The sequence below is a fragment of the Lissotriton helveticus genome, chromosome 2_1 (genome assembly GCF_964261635.1).
Source record: "Lissotriton helveticus chromosome 2_1, aLisHel1.1, whole genome shotgun sequence".
Lineage (NCBI taxonomy): Eukaryota > Metazoa > Chordata > Amphibia > Caudata > Salamandridae > Lissotriton > Lissotriton helveticus.
In genome coordinates this window covers 1,016,407,429-1,016,426,780 of record NC_136059.1, presented here as the reverse complement: position 1 = coordinate 1,016,426,780, position 19,352 = coordinate 1,016,407,429, and the positions used below count along the sequence as shown (strand labels likewise).

The 19,352-nt window shown below is 40.7% G+C and overlaps 1 protein-coding gene across 1 annotated transcript in view; it reads right to left on the bottom strand.

Moving 5' to 3' along the window:
- The window catches only part of RORB (RAR related orphan receptor B), a 129,885-nt gene that overhangs the window by 13,487 nt on the left and 97,046 nt on the right, over nucleotides 1-19,352 (bottom strand). The window contains exons 7-8 of the mRNA XM_078677807.1: nucleotides 5,846-5,953; nucleotides 1,266-1,376 (exon numbers count right to left, since the gene is read on the bottom strand). Coding sequence (XP_078533933.1) covers nucleotides 1,266-1,376; nucleotides 5,846-5,953 — 219 coding nt within the window. The remainder of the gene's footprint in view (nucleotides 1-1,265; nucleotides 1,377-5,845; nucleotides 5,954-19,352) is intronic.

Sequence of the window (19,352 nt, the reverse complement as noted above, 5' to 3'; positions counted from 1 at the left end):
GAATCTAAAAAATAACAATCTTAAAACCAAAATATTTTTGCAGTTTATCTACTTAGATCTACTTACAAATGTATGCATACAAATAAAATCAACATCATTTCAATAAACATAACTTGTAGAGTATCTGAAAGTAGTCTTGTGAGGCTCTCCATTTACACCAAGGCTATCCTGCAATATACACGGACTCCTCTTTTGACATATTTAGCGCTTTAGTAACTGTGTAAGTGCAGTTTGTAAATAGTGATGGTCCTGCAGTTAGCCTGGTGGTATCTTTCAGGATTATTTTCAGCTGTGCCATCACGGATACATTGAAGAAGCTAATATGAGAAAACTAAAAAGGGGACTCTGATGTTGGCGACCTTCATTAAGGTGGAGTATCATGCCCTGTTGGAACAATTTGACATGATCTTGCATTAAAGGAAAGGATGAGATGAACATCTAGCTGGTTTTCTTCATTTCAGATTGCTCCAGAGTATCAACATTTATGTATTCCTCTCACAGACCAGCAGTTCAGATGCAGAGCCCTTCAGGATTCCACTTTGCTCCCTTAATTTTTAATCAGTACTTGCTAAAGCTGATAGGTATCATAGAAGACAGAATAACAGATGTATGCTCATTGCATCTCGCCACCAGTGTAACTCATGAGGGAGACTGATAAGACCCATAATTGCCATATGTCATCTTGAGATAGATGATGGAGAGCAAGTTAGGACTCAAAGACTGAGTGGACCATTGTCCTACCTACTACTTGCCTGTTCTGGAGTGGTGGGATCAGCACAGCGACAACAGTGAAATTCTTGGAGGTGCACTTTGCCCGCAAACTCTTATTAGGGGATCAAGAGTCATTTCCAATTAGAATGAGCAAAATGCAATTCTTTTTCTTTTCTTATTTCTCCCATAGATTCCTCTTAATTCAAGCGATTATTTTGTGAAAGTTGACTATGCAATTGGAATCGATTATGGAGAGAAGGGTAATCACTCGAGTGGATTCAAGACTAGAAAGCAAAACCAGTGCCCAAAAAATATTCAGATTACTCCAGCCGTAGTGAGTTGCAGTGGTTCTGTTTTAATCTGGCGATTAAGATAATTTGCATAATTCATGAGGGGATGTGGTGTACAATTCCAAGTTACTTAAAACTGGCTTTCAGGATATGTCAGAATTTGAGATCAATGTGAGCTATCATGACAATTTCTTTTATTTAATAGGAAATTCAAGACAAACAAAATCAGTTAAAGAATATTTTCTGTAGTTTTTATGTAATTACCTGGCGAGATCAGCACAGCAGCAGAAAACAAGGCAATTTCTTCCTCCGTGAGTTGCAGAGAACATAAACTCTTTGCAAAGTCAAAGGCCTCATTCACCAGGTCATCAGAACCTACAAGACAAAGGGAACAACATCACTAAAGAGGTAAGAAAAATGCATTAATGCTCATAAACTGGACATGAACTGCCAACAGTTAGACCATCATTACCTAAAAGTATGGCCTGCTCTGCACTTCATTCTACCTAAGGGGTATGTTCATAATGTAATCCCGTCTACCTGAACAGGTTGTAACATGGATGTCTGTGTGTCTGCTGGATACCCACACTGAAGGGTTTAATGAAGTCAGTTTGATAAAGGGACACCATAATCCCCCAGTAATGTGATCTTCAGTGGGAATTCCTGTGCCCCTTGTGACCTTACATTTCCAGGAAGGTCTAAAGAAGAAGACCCCGCCTGACACCTCCTTTAAAAGCATAAGAAATAATCGATGAAAAAGACTGGTTTAAGCATGGGTGGTTTTGGTCCTGCCTCTACCAGCTTTGTAACCCTGTGAAGGATTACACTGTCAGGAGAGAAAGGCACTATTAGGAAGGGTAATGAATCATGCAAATAAGGACCTCCATTAGAGAGGAAAATTCACTAATGTGCAGCTGGTGGGAACTCTTACCACCAACCCTCCCGCAGGATATATTATCGTTCAGTACATAATGAAGAGCTGGGAATTTATAGATTTTTCACACCCAAAATGCTATTGAAAGTGTTATGCCACTTCGTCAGCTTAAAATGTAGGACAATCAGTCACATCATTTAAAAGAAGCACAACTGTGATGGGACTCTCTAACTACACATAATCCATGCCTATTACATGTTGCTATGCGTAGCATTATCAACAATTTGTTTCTGTATACTGCAGTAATGAGAAAAAGCAGCAGAACAACTGCCTGGAGATCAACACAGACAAAATGGAAGGCCTGATCTTTGGCAGGCAGATCACACGCTGGAATGACTCCTTGTGGCCATCGAAAATCGGACCCATTCCCAACTCTGAAAGACCATGCCCCCAAACTTGCCATCATCCTGGACAGCGAACTCTCCATGAAATGTCAGGTCAATGCCGTCTGCTCAGCCTGTTTCCACTCTCTCCGCATGCTCCACAAAGTCTACAAGTTGCTGCCCAGCAACACCAGGAAAACATGATGAGGCCCTTCTTACCAGCCGGCTGGACTATGTCAATGCACTCTACACAGGCACCACCACGAACTCATGAAATAACTCCAGACAATCAAGAACCCAGCAGCCAGACTGATCCTCAACCTACCCAAAAAGACCCATTTCACCCAGCACCTGAAGGATCTCCATTGGCTTCCTATCCAGAAGATATGCCAGTTCAAGGATCTGACCCATGCCTACAATGCCCTCCATGACCAAGGATCCACTTAGATGAACCACCGCTTGAATTTTCACCAACCTCCCAGGAACCTCCACTCACCTCGGCTCGCATAGACACCATGCATCTGCCGCTCTGGAGGATGCTTCTTCTCCCACCTCACCGCCAAGTCCTAGAACAACCCTCCCCCTCTGTACTTTACCCTCATTGACCCACTTCAGGAAGGGACTCAAGACCTGGCTCTTCGACTGATACCATTAGCAAAGTGCCTGGATGCCCTCTCGGCTGACAAGCTACGCTATATAAGCACCACTTGATTGATTGATTGAGAAAAAATTGGCACATGATATTAAAATGTGTTGACATATAACATGAAGGTTTCAACTTGAAAATGTTTGAAGGGTTTTAAGACTGTGTGATCTCTCATTTTTCAGACTATTTCAACTGATCCAAGAAACTGCTTATTTAATATACAACTTTGGTTTATACACAAATGTAGGCTGTCAAGTAATAACTGTGGTTCACGCGGCAAAGATGGCCTAGCTGAGAGATCTCTTTACATGTGATAAATGCATTCCAGTTGGTACAAAAGAGACTGAAGCTATTAAAGTGCACTAACAACTTAACTCTAAACCTGTGGATTGCCTATCCAAAGAAATGTTACCTACCTAGTGTAAGCCCTAGACATGGAAATCTTACATTCCAATGTGCAAGCTCTAAGATGTTTCTGGATTCCAAGAAAACAGTAACTTTAGGAAAATCATCAGCCATAACTCAAGGAATTGTAAAATTACGTTGTAAATCATCCACGGGTCTTAATCGGTATACAACCTTTACAACGCAACTTTTACCACGACCTACCATTACCACGCATTTTTTACAACGCAGGATCCATTACAACGCATACCATTACCACACATGTATTTACAACGCAGGTACTTTTACAACGCATACCATTACAACGTAAGTATTGGTAAGTATATTATTTTATTAAAAATATTATTTGTTTTTTTTTGTAAAGGGGTATTTTTTGGGTTCAGGGTCAGTTTTGGGTTTTTGGGTAAAGGGGTATTTTTAGGGTTCAGGGTCAGTTTTGGGTTTTTGGGTAAAAGGGGTATTTTTTGGGTTCAGGGTCAGTTTTGGGTTTTTGGGTAAAAGGGTACAGTGTAAAAATTAAATATAATTAAATTTAAATTACATTAAATTAAATTGATTAAATTAAATTAAATTAATTAAATTAAATTACATTAAATTAAATTAAATTAAATTAAATTAATTTAAATTAAATTACATTATATTAATTTTAATTAAATTAAATATTAAAAAATATTATATACTTACCAATACTTACGTTGTAATTGTATGCGTTGTAAAGGTATATGCGTTGTAAATACATGCGTGGTAATGGTATGCGTTGTCATGGATCCTGCGTTGTAAAAAATGCGTGGTAATGGTAGGCGTGGTAAAAGTATGCGTTGTAACGTCATACATCCGTCTTAATCTGCTTAGAAGCGCAGACTCCAGGAAAGAACTTAAGTCTTTCTAACAAAGGAATGAGGATGGATCTAGATCATTTTAAAATTATTGCCTTATAAAGGCGGCTCTGAGGACCTTTTTTTATCCCACAATGTGAAAGGGGAACCAGAACTTTTTAAGTTGGGTATAATAATGTGGACTAACTTTCCCTACGCCTGGAAAGAGTAGAGCATCCATGGAACACACTTGCAGAGAAAACCAGTTAGAGAATTTTGAACTGAGTTTTTTTCAGTAGTTCTGAAAGGAGTGGGATGTTAATAATTCAACCCATGGACTGATATCCAATGAGCAGATAGTGAAGTCTGGGAGATGTACGAAGCACCAGAACAGAGGTTAGAAAGTTTTTGTTGAAAGTTCTGAAAGTCTGGAATTGTTTTTGAAAGGTTGGATATTTTTTCCATTTAGAAACATGGAACCCTGCTTGTGTTTCAAACAGACATCATTTTCAGGAACAATTCACTTTTAAACTGGGGAGCACAGTTTTCTTTCAGTGACCTAAAATGACTGGACCTCTGCTCTCAATGGCAATTTTTAATAGACCAGCCAGAACGGTTGCTTGATTTCAAATTTCACTTCTCCAAACAGCTTAAGATATAAAAAACATAAAAAGTCTTTTTTAAATATCTTCGGGACCCTACTTCAGTTAGATTCTATTTTTTGTCATTTTAATGATTACATTGGTTTCCTTTTAACTAAGAGGCTTATTTTCAAGACCATTGCGCCGAAGGTACGTCACTTTTACCCACCAATGGAATATCACCTTGATGAAAAGTAATGCAAAGTAAAGCATAGCCCTAATTTGAGTTATTCTGGCCAACTTTCCAAAGCAAATCCTTATTCACGTTGGAAAGTAAATACCACCACAAAACTATGCACCAGTTTGCACTAAAAAAGTAATGCTAACCAGTCAAAGTATTAGTAAAACTGGGCCTTAATGTAGGAACTTTCAAAACTAACAGTCTTTTTTGTATTTTTATCTATATAATGGAAAACATATACTATGCTTTAAATAGATACACAATGTCATAAATAACATAAAAGCAACAAATAAACTCGGACAACTGTCAAAGACATTTTAAAAGCACTGATTTTTTTCCTATGGATTGGCAACATCTTAGCTTACAATAGTAATTTATTTAGAGTCACCATTTACCACTGTTTGGCTCAGTCTAAATTAAACCACCTTTAAGAATTGTAAATGCGTTTTTTTTAATTTGTCACTGAAACATGTACTCTATTTTACTGTACACTGTGTCCTTCCTATATGTTGCAATCCATCTTCTTAGAGAAGTCACAGAGGGGCCTCATTGAATTGATCTCCTTTAAAGGTCCACTACTCTGCATGCACATCTGTCCTTGCCATCAGTCTGCCTGTCAGTGTACAGAGATAGGGTATAATCGCCTATTGTGATTGGCCATTAGACGAGTTTGGTGTCCTATTAAACCAAAGAGTCAAGGACCAAGTGGCTTGTAAATTTCATTTCAACTCTGAGATGATCTGATATATATATGTTTTTGTATTATATTATTTAAATTACATTTAAAACATTCACAGAAAATCATACCACTGAATTACAAATCACACTAATTATGTTGATGACCATTTGTGCAAAATAACATCATCAAAAAGAACACACAGAAGGTAAAATAGACTTACCTAGGGCTTTGAACATCTGCATACCTCCATACTTTCCTTCAAAGAGCACTGTGTTATTTAAGGGATTGAAGGCACGACACATCCTCACCAGAACCACTTCTAAACAGCCTATTGAGCAAAGAAAGTGCCCATTACAAATAATTCAATATTGTAACCTGCAGGAATGTTCTAGGCAAGAAAGCATATACAATGCAAAGCACCATAGGTCAAATACAAAGGCTTTTCAGGGGGTACAGGGTTAAAAGCACATAACCACATACATGATTTATCAGTGATAGCTTCATATATCTTTTAGGCTGCGAGCACCCTGCTTCCTGCACACCCCTCACTGACTGTTCCCCTGCCATATGGCATCCCAAGGTAAGCAGCCTGGTCTGCCACCCAACCCTCCTTACCCTCATGGGTTGATATTTTAAGGCCTTGCGGCCACTATTTTCATTGGGAAGAAGTTGCAGTACCAGTGGGTGGCCATGTATGGTGCTGGACATAGTCTGGCTCTGAGCTGCAATGCGTTTATTACTGTTTTGGCCTGTTTTTCAGTAGTAAGTATAGAAGTGCCATTTTTAAGTCGAAATGGGCTTACTTCTTTGTGCGTGGGTGCATGTCGCTCCCTAAACTCCCTCCTAGTCCTCACTTAAACCCTCCTTCCTCCTCCAAAACTGCTCCCATTTAGTAGCAAGCATTCCTCAGTTTTCAGCAACTCCTGGTCCCTCCTTAATTTAGTGCTAAAATGTAGGCGAACATTTGCAGATACCTTTCAAGTCAGTGCAGAGATCCACACATAGAAAAAAAAGGAGAAGCAGAGACCTTCTGGCCAGGCTAGTGAATAGCAGTTGGTAGTACTTGAGTAATACTGTTGTACTACAGTTGTGAATCGGTCCCATAGTATCACAGGGCTTAATTCACAAAGGTGAACTTACATTTCTGCGTAAGTCTACTTTTTTTTGGTATTCAAAAACAAAAGATTTAGGAGCTGATTTCTATGTCGGGCAGAATTGCTTTCGCCAAACACCGATTCATAAACCGAACCGACTGACACCCGGTCAGCAGTCCCGCCCACCTCATTAGGATGTGACCGAACACTGTTCGGTCGCATTCTATCATTTCCCTCTGAGAGCATGCATTATGGCCGTAAACCAGCGGTAATACATGCTGCCATATGAAAATGCAAGGTTCTGTTCATCTTTGCACCCCGTGCCTTGGCTCCCTCAGCTAGAGGCTGCACACACAAGGGAGCCCTGCTGGGGCCCCCCAAACACACTCTCCGACATGGTTTCCATGTTGGTCAGACCAGCATGGAAACCATGCCAGAAACCGTGCATCAAAATCCCAAATCCCAAGGGCAGAAAGACCCGCCCTTTGGGATTAGGAGCTGGCTCCGACTGGCTGACGGGCTCCTAGAGCCCGTCGGAAGCCAGCTGGAGTGACCGGCCAGTTTCTATTCCGACTAGCTGATACATAATTAGCTGGTCAGAATTTAAACCAATGATGGGGGTCGGAAAGCCTCCCACGAAGGGCGGAGGCTTTCCAACCCCCATCATAATAGGCCCTTTAGTAGTAACTTTACTACTGTGGAGACTCCGCAGTTGGGGCAGAGAACTCTGCACATTAAAATGATAGGCCTGTCCTATCTTTTTACAATTTTCTGCGAGCGGGGCCCTGCTTACTGCCCAAGTATTGGCTTACCTATAGTTCACAGGCTATTCTGATTTTCCTACATTCATGCTATGAAGTGTATCTTTCCTGCAAAACGTTAATAATTCATTGCAACTTGTGTTTGCTGCTGAAATTGGATGTGCTGTAAGTTAACTTTAAAACCGTTTTTCTCATATCTTGCTATACGTAGATTATTTTAAAAAATTAACTTGAAATGCAAAAGGCCAAATTTTAACCTGAAATCCCACATGAAAAAAAGTTCAAGAATTTTGGGTGGTAATGGTAGTATTAATGAAAATTACAGGATGGTCGAGCGAGAATTTCCTAATTACACAGACAACAACGGACCACAAATTCATTGCAAAGTAACAAAGACAAATAGAGATGGATTTATAGATGCTCTTTTCAAGAGACAGGTGTTTCTCACAGTCAGCAAAGCCAAATTCACAGAAAGTACTATGAACTCTGCATATATTTGACAAATAACTCAAGAGCGTTGTAATTATTGCAGTATTTCCCTTCAACAAATAAATGTTTAATTTAACACATGGATGTAAAATTTAATATTTTAATTTATTTAAGGTAGATAGAGGTGAGCTTCAAACATTTCATGGTCAGACACAGTTTATTAATGAGCACTGCCGAAGCAGATGGGAGAAAGCAGTGAGCAAATTGGATGATTAGGCACACGTCAACTAAAAGTGTTTTCTTTCAAGTAGAGAGTTAAATTCTTGTAAGCCCAGAAGTCTGAGTGCTTAATATAAAAAATCCCGCACACTTCATATTGGAAACAGTGCGCCTTTGAGGTAACTAAATAGCTAAAAGCTCTTCAACTGTACAGCTTTAGCTAGATTCTCCATGAAGGGGCCTAGGTAACTTGGGACAATGTCAGCAAAATGATTGAAAGCTAATTCACATTTAGTTTCAAAAAATCTAATTTAAAGGTGATCTTTAGAAGCAAAGTAACTATATAATAATGTACTTTGAGTTGCCTTTTCCAAACTGGCTGAGAACCTGTTTTGCTACTCATTTTACCACCAGTTCAGTGTACGCTATTTCAGTTACGCCACTCCACTGTACCACACTCTATTGTACACCACTACCCTGTACGCTATTAAGTACATGATATTCCAATATAAGCCTCTAAATTATAAAACATTTCAAGGTAAGCACTACACTCTATGCCACTAAAGTATAGGCAAATACACTGTACAATAGTTACAGGACGTCATTCCACTTTACTTACATTTATACTTATGCACCACTTTTCAATTAATATCACTCTCACACTTCGATACACAGTCTTGTCACCTCACTCGCTACACTACATTCTATAAATCGCCACTCTACCACGCACTGTGTTCTGGCTAATAATATAATTTCTCATGTCATAAGTGTTTTATTTAGTGCAATAAATTCACAACCTATTACTCACTTAATATACAACGGTATAGGTAGTTAATATAAAAAAAAGGAATAGGTAGTGCGTGGAGAAGGGGTGAGTTATAGTTAATGTAGTGTGGCGAGTGAGGTGACAATACTGTGTAGGGAAGTGTGCAAGTAACAGTAATTCGAAGGTTGTGCATAAGTATAAATGTGAGTGATAAGTATGACTTACAGTACTATGAAAGCAGTGAGTAAATGATAATTTCAACAGATAAGTCTAAGTTATGAATTTGTTATGGTTGTGCAGTGTAAGGTGTGTTTGGCAGAAATAAATTACAAATAAGTGTGTAAGTGGTGTAAGAGATAATAGGGGATAGCTATACTGTAGAATTTCAAATGTTTGTCTAGCTTAAAATTGGGTTTGTATACCAAACCTAAAGAAAAAAAGTTTCCCTAACTAGAACATATGTTTAACCTTTGTTTTTTGTGATTCGCTGCAATGCGTAGGGTATTTTTCCTGGCCCTTATGCTTGAACGTTTCCAACTGGAATTTATCGTGGTGTGACTTGTGCTGGAAGGAGTGCACTCGTGCAGTTTAGTGCTTGGTGAAAAGGGGATATGGATATATATATATATATACACATATATATATATATATATATATATTTATATAACTATAACTATCTACTGGCAGTCGCCAGTAGATAGTTATAGTTAGGACCTACTTTCCATACGAAAAGTGTTTTTTTGTTTTCCCAATAACTTTGGCGCCGGATGACGAATCTTCTCAAAAATTTCAAAACTCGTGGGCCGCTCCGGTGAGCTCCTATCCTGAAAGTTTCGGGGTGATTCGGCAAGCAGGGCAGAGAAAAAAGGGGATCCCAAAACTTGTATATATATATATCAAGAAAAGCTGCTTTCGCCGCCACTTCAGTCTCTTTAACAGCAAGCAGACACGGACCCAGATTTAGTGCTTATGGTAGTTGTTTAATGTCCGCCATTACGCGTTTCAGTCCTCCAGGGACCTTGATCACATGTATATATATACATATATAGATATACATATATACTATGAAGTCAAATGTAATGCTATCCCAAGGCTTTGCTCCATGTTATAGCTAGAAGATATGCATTTTCCTCCCACTTCCACGCATCATTGTCACTTCAGGGAGCAATGGAGCTAATAGCCACATATTAATTGCAAACAACAGATGTCCATTAGACTGTAAAAACATTTGTGTTGTGCTAACTGATGTTTGTTACTGGAATATGTTTCACTGACACGTTTACAATGGACTCTGCTTATAATGAGCAGTTAGCTATGCCAAGTACTGTGCATCAGGGAACATAAACCTTTATATTGCCACAGAGGCTGACTTTTTCAAATATTCTCCACTAAGTGACTTGTCATATACATCACAGCATGGGCTTAATACTTAACACATTATGTGTTGTTAAGACTTAGGATTTCATAGTGTTTCTATCTTTTCTTACATTATGAAAGATTCAACAGAATTTCCATAAATGTATAACAAAACAGGAGAAATAAATACTGCAAGGTGGGACTGGTCTATAGGGCATTCAGGCAGTGCCTGATAGGCTGGTTTGACAGATAAGGGGTTTTTACTGTTGATTTCGCTGCAAACAATGCTTGTAGCTTACACAAAGGAATGCAGTCTCCCATACCATTCAAAATACCAATTCAGTGGCTATTTATAAGTACCAAAGTGGATTGATTTGGAAATGTGGGTCACTCGATTAGCCATTAGGTTCGCTAACCGGGCCACTTTTATTTTGGTACCCAGGCCTACTTTTTGTCCTAATCTGACCCTGTCAGGTTGCCAGGGTTTATCTCTAATTTACTTTCTAAAATATTTAGTCGAAATAGACAGAGGGCCCTATTCACAGACAATTTTGGCAATACCAGTGTTCCTGGCGCATGCCTACACATTGCAGGGATTATATGACTACCCTAATGATTCACCTAGGCATATGTGTAATTTAGCTGCCGCTTTTAGAACTTATACAAGTTAATACATGTAATTCACGCACATCGTAGCATCCAGGTGTTTCTCTAACCTTACATTTATTGAGACTCTGGTCTGAGGATGCTCTGAATGCAGAGAAAATAGCAAACCTTTAAGGATATATTATTTTCCTTTTTATCTTTTCTTGGAAATATTTTCCCAAGAAAATTATGACCCTTTATTTGGGATTATGGATGAGGTTAACCAAAATTTGCTAGGTGTGTGCTTCATCTCCATAGTATATTCTTGACATGCTCATAGAAATCCCTGCTTGTACATGTGTAGGCGTTACTTATGATTGTGAAGATTACAAACACTTGTAGGAGACTTGGGGCCAGATTTGGGGCCAGATGTATGACCCTAAATTGCATGTGCAAACGGGTTTGGGACCCGTTTGTGCATGCAAAATGGCCCTGTGCCATGTACAATTCCTAAATAGCGAGTCGTAATTTATTTGCTACTTGCTATTTAGGAATTGACATTCGCTATTAGGAAGGGGCGTTCCCTTCCTAATAGAAGTCACCATTTTGGAAAGGGTGCCCAGGGGATTCCTTCCACTTTGTGACTGTCTCTGAAAATATTTTTTATGGCAGGCAGTGGTCCCAGGTACTACTACCTGCCCTTAAAAAATGAAACGAAAACGTTACATTTCTTTTTTTAAATGCATCCTACTGTGCTTCCTGCAATTAAGGCATTGGCCAACCAGTTCGGGTGTTTTTCTGGCTATAAATTAAATATGGAGAAAACTCTAATTCTTTATTCAGGTGCTGACCCCCCGCCAAACTTGGCAAAAGTCCCAGAAGTAACATATCTGGGAACTAAAATCACAATTAAAATCACATTTTCGGTCGGAAACATTCCGGAATTGAACATTAACCCAGTGTTGGAGAAGGTGAATGCAACCTTGGAGAGGCTGGACCATCTTCATCTATATCTTCATGGGAGATGTAATGTATTAAAAATGCTGGTTTTACCACAAGTTTTATACATGTTTAGAATAATCCCCTTAGAGTTTTCTTTGTCATGTTTTAGTAAATTAGAGAGGATTTGCTCGAGATTTTTGTGGGGGTATCAAGTCAAGTCAAGCAAGCTTTATTCGACAATTGTCATAAAAGCATGTTCCATATATAAAAGTACATGTATACACTTTTAGTAATAAAACCATTTAAAATCAGATTATAAAATTTCATGAATAAATAGATAAAATCATTAAATAAACAGTGCAAATGTGCAAAATGTTACTATTAACAGAGATACTTAGCCTACGACAATAACTAATGTGTTATTCTTTCAGGAGTCGGGCTCTAATCGTCCATGCCTATCCTAGGAATTTCGCCACAGCTATGTACACAGACATGTTAGGACTGGTGCAAATGAGTCTAACTGCAATCATTCCTTTCCTTGTTCCCAATGACCTACACATCGGTTTTAACCACTTTCGTCTCGGCGCCGCATACAATGGGCACTCAAACAAAAGATGGCCAATGGTTCAGGAACATCTGAGCAAACTGGACAAGTCACCTTGCCCCCACTAGTCCATCTATTAGAGAATGCCCTTACTGGTAGGCTTCCCACTCTTAGCTGAAAGTAGAGCTTGCGGTCGAGGGGTTTCGTAATGACATCCCAGAATTCCTCAAGTTTGGGACAATCTTTGATTTCTAAGAATAGACCTACAAGCGATTGTGAAGGAGTAGTACCAAAAATCTTTGTAGCCACCAAGTTCCAGTACAGGGTCTTAAGTATCTTCTTCGGTGAGAACCTGGCGTGCAAAGGATCCTCCCACAATTCACCTAGGCCTAACTCAATCAAAAGATTCCGAATATGTCCCAGCCATTTGACTTTCCGGGAACCGTCGCTATTGATCACATCCAACAGCCCTCTGGTGTATGTTTCCAGTTCCGGTGTGGTCCAGATTCGCCGCCAATATAGAATTGGACGCAAGGATGCAATTAGAGCTATTGGTGTTATGCCCAGGTCATAAAACAGAGGATTCAATGGGGTGCTTTGTGGTAACCTTATTAATTTTCTAAGAAATGTATTTTCAGAGACAGTCATCCCCTTTAACTTTTCATTTCCCCCACATTTCCATACCATACATAGTAGAACTAACTACCTTGCCATTGTAAACCGATAACACCGGACTTATCGGTCTAGTCAAAGAGCTAGAATGCTCTATGGTCAGAGCTCCTGAAAGTTGTCGATGCTTCAGGGTAGCCAGATCAATCTGCTGCCTCCAGGACAAGTCCTGTTGAATGCAGATGCCCAAATAGCTAAATGCCTGTACCTTCTCAAGTGGTCCGCTACTCATATGTACAGTACCCCTGTTAGCTTTGGGCGCATTAAAAGACATGTACTTAGATTTAAGAACATTAACTTCCAAACCACGAGCGACACAGAAGTCCTCGAAAATTATCAAAGCCTTCTGTAGCCCGCTCGGGGTCTTTGAAACTATAAGACAATCGTCTGCAAACATTAATATAGGGATTTTGCCTCCAGCAAGAATAGGAGCATCAACATTAGTATCAATAAAAAATTTTGCAACATCATTTATATATAAGGAAAATAACGTTGGTGCCAGGACACAACCTTGACGAACACCTGTTTCTACAGGGAACTGTGGTGTAACATTACCAGGACTACCCCACCTAATCTGAGCAAAATTCTCTTGGTGGAGCTTTCTTATTAAAGACAAAAGTTCCCCTGGCATACCCATATCATTAAGTACTTTTCACAACGTTTGGCGAGGGACCAGGTCAAATGCTGCCCTTAGATCTATAAAGGCGGCATAGAGGCTGCCTTTGCCAATTAGCACGGTCTTCCAGTATAACATAGTAAAATGCATAACTTGATCGACCGTGCTAACGCAAGTTCTAAAGCCAGCCTGCAAGTGAGACAAAATGCTGTGATCCCTTTCCCAGACCTGAACCTTATTTAAAAGAAGCCTGCCAATGATCTTCTGGGTAGTGTCGATCAAACTAATTGGTCGATAATTTCCAGGCTGGGATTTGTCCCCCTTCTTGTAGACTGGGATTATTTCGGCCCCTTTCCATGAATAAGGGACCGGTGCTCCACTTGCCACCGCATTTGCCAATAGTAGTATATATGGTCCCCAGGAATCCCTATCTTGTAGGAATAGATCAGCTGGGATGCCGTCAATTCCTGGCGCTCTACCAGGAACAACGTTATCCAGTGCCAGCTGAACATCCCCCAAGGTGAATGGATCCTCCAAAAAGGGGGTGAAAGACACCTTAATAGAAGAATCTTGCCCTGCTGCCATCGCAAACTGGGGTTTGAAGTGGGATACCCATTTATCCTGCGGGACCCAGTTCTGTGGTTTATCAGAGTTACTATCCACACCCCTCTTGTAGATGCTCCAGAACTTTCGGGGATCTTTGTGATGTCCTGCTTCCTGCAAGTCTGCCCACCTCTGCTCATCCCACAAACGCTTGGATTTGAAGACAGTCGATTTATACGCTGCCCTAGCTACACGCACATTTACACTCGAGCCATTTTTAAGGGCTCTACCTAACTCCAAGCGAGCCTGCCTACAGTCTGCTGAATACCAGCGTGGAGGGTGGAGATTACAAGAACCACTTTTTTGGGAAGGTTTGACAAACATTGTTCGTAGGTCCTTAAAAAAAGCCTCTTGTATCCTGGTTACACTTTCAATTCCAATAGTTGAACACTCCTCAATCACTGCACCCTTCAGATCGCTTGTTGCCCGGATAAGCTTGCCAACTATAAAATCTACGTTCTCCTGAATGACTGCGACTTTAGTCCAGCGGACGTGACGCATGTCATTAGTGATAACGACGTCCACTGGAGTAACGGCGTCAGTCGCCCTTTCTGAAGCAGCTGATGATTCCCAGTAGGATATTTTTGCCGATAAGGGATTATGATCGCTCTCTACTCTATCTATAATATGCATATCCTGTAGATACCTCCACAGGCTCAGACTTACAAGAATATAATCTATTCTACTCTGCCGGGGGCCATTCTTATATGTATTAGCCCCACTTATATCACCCGGTGTTCTACCGTTGGCAGATCTGACTCCTTTATTTAGGCAGAGAGAGTTAAGCTGAATTGCAATTTGCGTCCATCTTTTGATAGGTACTAAATCCAATTTGCGGACCCCCATGCCCTATCTTCTTCATCTGAAAGGTCCCAGTTGTCACTCAGGAGAGGTTCAAAAGTTACATTAAAATCTCCTCCTATAATAATATTATTAGTATGGAGAGGGTTACTTTCTAGGTGTTCCTCCAGAAGTGTTAAAATTTCTGAGTTCTTTCCCCCGGTACTTCTGGCATATACATTGTATACATAAATAGGGTCTCGCTTCGCAAACTCAAGCAAGAGGGCCTGAAGATCCCTGTGATTAGTAGGAATTATCTTAATCGTTACAGCAAGATCTTGTTTAATCCAGATCGTCAGGCCGCCTGACGGTCGACCTTTCCCATTCTTTTCCGCTAGGATTCCATAATTTAGATACCCCGGGAAATGCAACTGCTCTAGAGCCCAGGTTTCCTGGAATAGGCATATATCATGCCGGCTGATAAAAGAAGCCCACTCCGGGGAATCCATTTTCATTCTCAGTCCAGCGATGTTCCAGGAAAGAACTGACCCGATGGGTACAGGAGGATTTATAGATTTGAGAATATCCTGGGTAGTATCTGATACTTTGTTCTGTACAGTTATCAACCCTGAGATCGTGGGTTCTATAGTAGAGAAAAGGGGGTCCATTACAGTTAGTGCATGATCTGGGACCTCAGCACTACTTGTCTCCCTTGGTGGTACTTCTCCAATCTGGATCTGGAGTCAATCGTTGCTGTCCAAACCAGAACAGACCATATCTATACTCCTCTCAGTCATTTCTCTAGTCAGTATCCTTCTCTGATAGGGTTGTGATCTCATTTGTATCCGGGAGTTATCTGGGGAACAGGTTCTGTATTCCAGGGCTAACAAGCCCTCTGCTATCTTCGGGTTTTTTAGAACTACCTCAATGCAATCATAGGTATCGCCAGGAGATGTAATTCTTGTAGTTTTTACAATATCCTCCCTGATAACAGACCTACACCCCCTGATATACCCAATCCAGTGGATTGTCTTATTCGTTAGGGAATCCGGGGTTTCCTAGTCTCGTCCCATGGATATTTTAGGAACATTTACCATATACACAGCCTGTGTGCGATTTAGGTGATCATTACGGTGAAGACTAGATGACTTGAGGGAACTCGATCTTGATTCTTGCTGACAACTTTAATTTTTGTTCTCGCCCTTTCTGTTTCTATCCACTAGTATAACATTAGGTTTTATGGGCATACTTTTAGGCGGGTTTATCAAACTTTTCCCTTTTGCATTCGAATTGCCTATCAGTTGAGTATTCCCCCTTTCTTTCCTTACCATCAGACTGGGTGTGGGTGGAGTAACAGTCGAGGGGGCAGATGGAACATACATTTTCCCTCCAACCGTGCTATTGTTCGTTGAGCCTGTCGTGCAAGCTTTTATAGGGTTAGGTGTGCCTTGACCAAAAAGATTTTTTTGGGTATTAACTATAACAGTCAGAAGATCGACTTTAGCTTGCATAGACTCCACCAAACCACAAAGTTGTTTAATAATTACCCACAGGGGGTTGGTTGTATGTTCGGGGGACATAGGTACATCGATATGCCCAGACACAGATATAGGGTTTTCGATAGGGGTGGGCGTCAGCAAGACTCCTGCTGAGTCCTCACTCTCTATCTCAGACAAAACAGAGAACCTGTTGTTGCTAAATAAGGGTTCTAAGTCCACAGCACTAGCATCAGATTCTGTGGGTGGGTTCAGTTGTTCTACACATGGCTCCTTCTCAACATTTATTACAGTATTAGCCCCTGTCCCCATTGCAGATTTACCTAGAAACATGTCAGGAATTATCACCACCCCCTTTTCCTGCCTTTTGCACAGACCAGAGCCTGTTTTCGTAGTGCCCTCACCAGGTTCCTCTACAATTTTGGGAGCTTGGGTCAGTATGTTCCCACAGTCTTGTATCAGATCGTCTATTCGGTCCATGACACAGTTGGCTCCTGCGTTGGTCATCCGCTTAGCCAATTGTTTGGTTTTACATTTTTTGGCTTTTTTCCCACCTTTTGACACTCCCCCTACTGAGTCACCAGAGTCTTCTATCAGTTTCCGTTTCCCCATACTTCCGGATTACTAAACCGTACTATTAGTGGCAAGAGAGTCACAAAGTACCTTAATTGTAGAAGCAAGGGACTTGACCCAGGCCGGTCCCTGCCTGTCCCGGACTATCAGCCCTTTGTCCGGGTTTCGTCCGGCGTTGGTCCCGCGCTCCGTGAACCTAACGTTGTTTTGAGCACCGGTGGGCGGGTGGGCGTGCCTCCGCGCTGTCAAAGATCTCGCACGGGCTCCTGGACAATGGAGTCCCGTGCGACGTGCAGGCGAGTGGTGTGGGGCTCCTCCGGGAGCGGCAACTGGTTCCTTGCTGGGGAGGCTCTGCCAGCGATGCGGGACCCGCGCCAGCGGGTCCGGCGAGGTGTTTTGAGCACCGGTGGGCGGGTGGGCGTGCCTCCGCGCTGTCCAAGTCTCGCACGGGCTCCTGGACAATGGAGTCCCGTGCGACGTGCAGGCGAGTGGTGTGGGGCTCCTCCGGGAGCGGCAACTGGTTCCTAGCTGGGGAGGCTCTGCCAGCGATGCGGGACCCGCGCCAGCCCGTGGAGGCTGGGGTATCACACATATTATGATGTATTCTTGGGCAGCAATGATGCAATACATCAGTCCTTAGGTAGTCGGGGCTAAGGCTGAGCTTTTGCAATGCCATAGACCATCAATTTATGAATTTGGGCGAGGAGATGCGACTAATGATTTTCTAGTCAAGGTAATTGAACGTAGCTATTTAAAAAACAAAATTCAAGATACTTAAGGCTGCCTATTTAGTCTGGAAGCTAATCAAATGTAAGATAAGGGTCCTAAATTTGAATGCCTACACCCCATTTTCAACTTCTGCGCTGCTTCCTATAATTTTTTTAGATCAAGTGTCAAATAGATGAGGCCTAAAAGGAATACAACGCTTAGGGGATATGTGTGATGAGGGCCAATTATTATCATTTTTAGACCTACAGGAAAAATATGGATTAGGTAAACATGAATTCTTTAACTATCTCCAAATTTGTTTTTTTTTTTGCTCGGTTGGAAATGGACAACAGTTTGTAAAGATTCCTTTAATCGAAAAAATGAAAGAAAAAAAACACCAATCGGTCAATTCTATCAACAATTAATGGAAACATTTTTGATGACTTCGATTTTTGGAAAATAAAATGGGAAAATAAATTTGGTGTTGAGGACATTCATATAAAAAATCTCTTGAGCTTACTAATCAAGTTTTAACGACGGGAAGAATCCGCAGTCAACATTATATGGCCCTTTATGATCTATATTATACACCAAGGAAGATTTCTAATTGGGGGGGCAACTGTTGGAGTTAAATGTAATAGGTGCAGCTTATATGCAGAGGATTCAATACATATGGCTTTTTTCATGTCCTAAATTAGGGGAATTTTTCAAGGAAAATTAGACATTTTTGGGCTAAATAATGGAATCCCCTGTGACAATAATAGGTGAATTAGTCCTAATTGGGGTAGGGTCGGATAGGGTGGCTAATACTAGATCTAGAGCAATGATCTCTTTTTTATTAATAAGTATGGTGGTGGTATGTGCTTGTATCACAAACGATTAGATTAGCCCTGACCCACCCATCTTTATGAATTGGCGTTCAATACTGCTAGCAATGTACAATTTAGAGCTATCAATTTATAAAACTAAAGGGAGAAGGCGAAGAACTATGGGAGAGAAAATTTGGTCTCCAATATCAGACTGGATTTAATTGGGGGGAAAAAACAAAATAATAAAAATAAAAAAAAGAGAACAATTATGAGCTTATTTACGTTTGGGTTTAGGAACTTTGTGTTTTTGGTTGGTATATTAATTGAAGTGCGAAGCTTGTATAAATAATGAGTTGTTGTTAGGGAAACTCTGCCCACCTATAAGTCTGACAATTTGTTTCTTGCTTTATGTGTGTTGCCTATGAAATTTTATTCACCTTTGTTTGAACTGTATCATAATTTTATGTTGCCATCAGTATAGATGTTGCCTTGTCTAAAAAAAGGGGGTAAAAATACTTAATAAACATTTTTTTTTAAAACAAACAAATCACAGCTTTAATACAACCAATGTTGACTTGCATAAGCCAAATGAGGCTGAAAAGATCTTCTTCCATTCATTTGGGTCTAGAACCCTACTTGACTCTGGTCCCAGCAGAGGAAAAACTGTTCTTGGCCCTAACAGAGGGAAGAGATCTCATCTAATTAGGAGAGACCCATCCGACTCCTGGATGCCAGGTGAAGTTTCAGAGTTCCAGAGTCCATCCTTGTAGAGGTTTG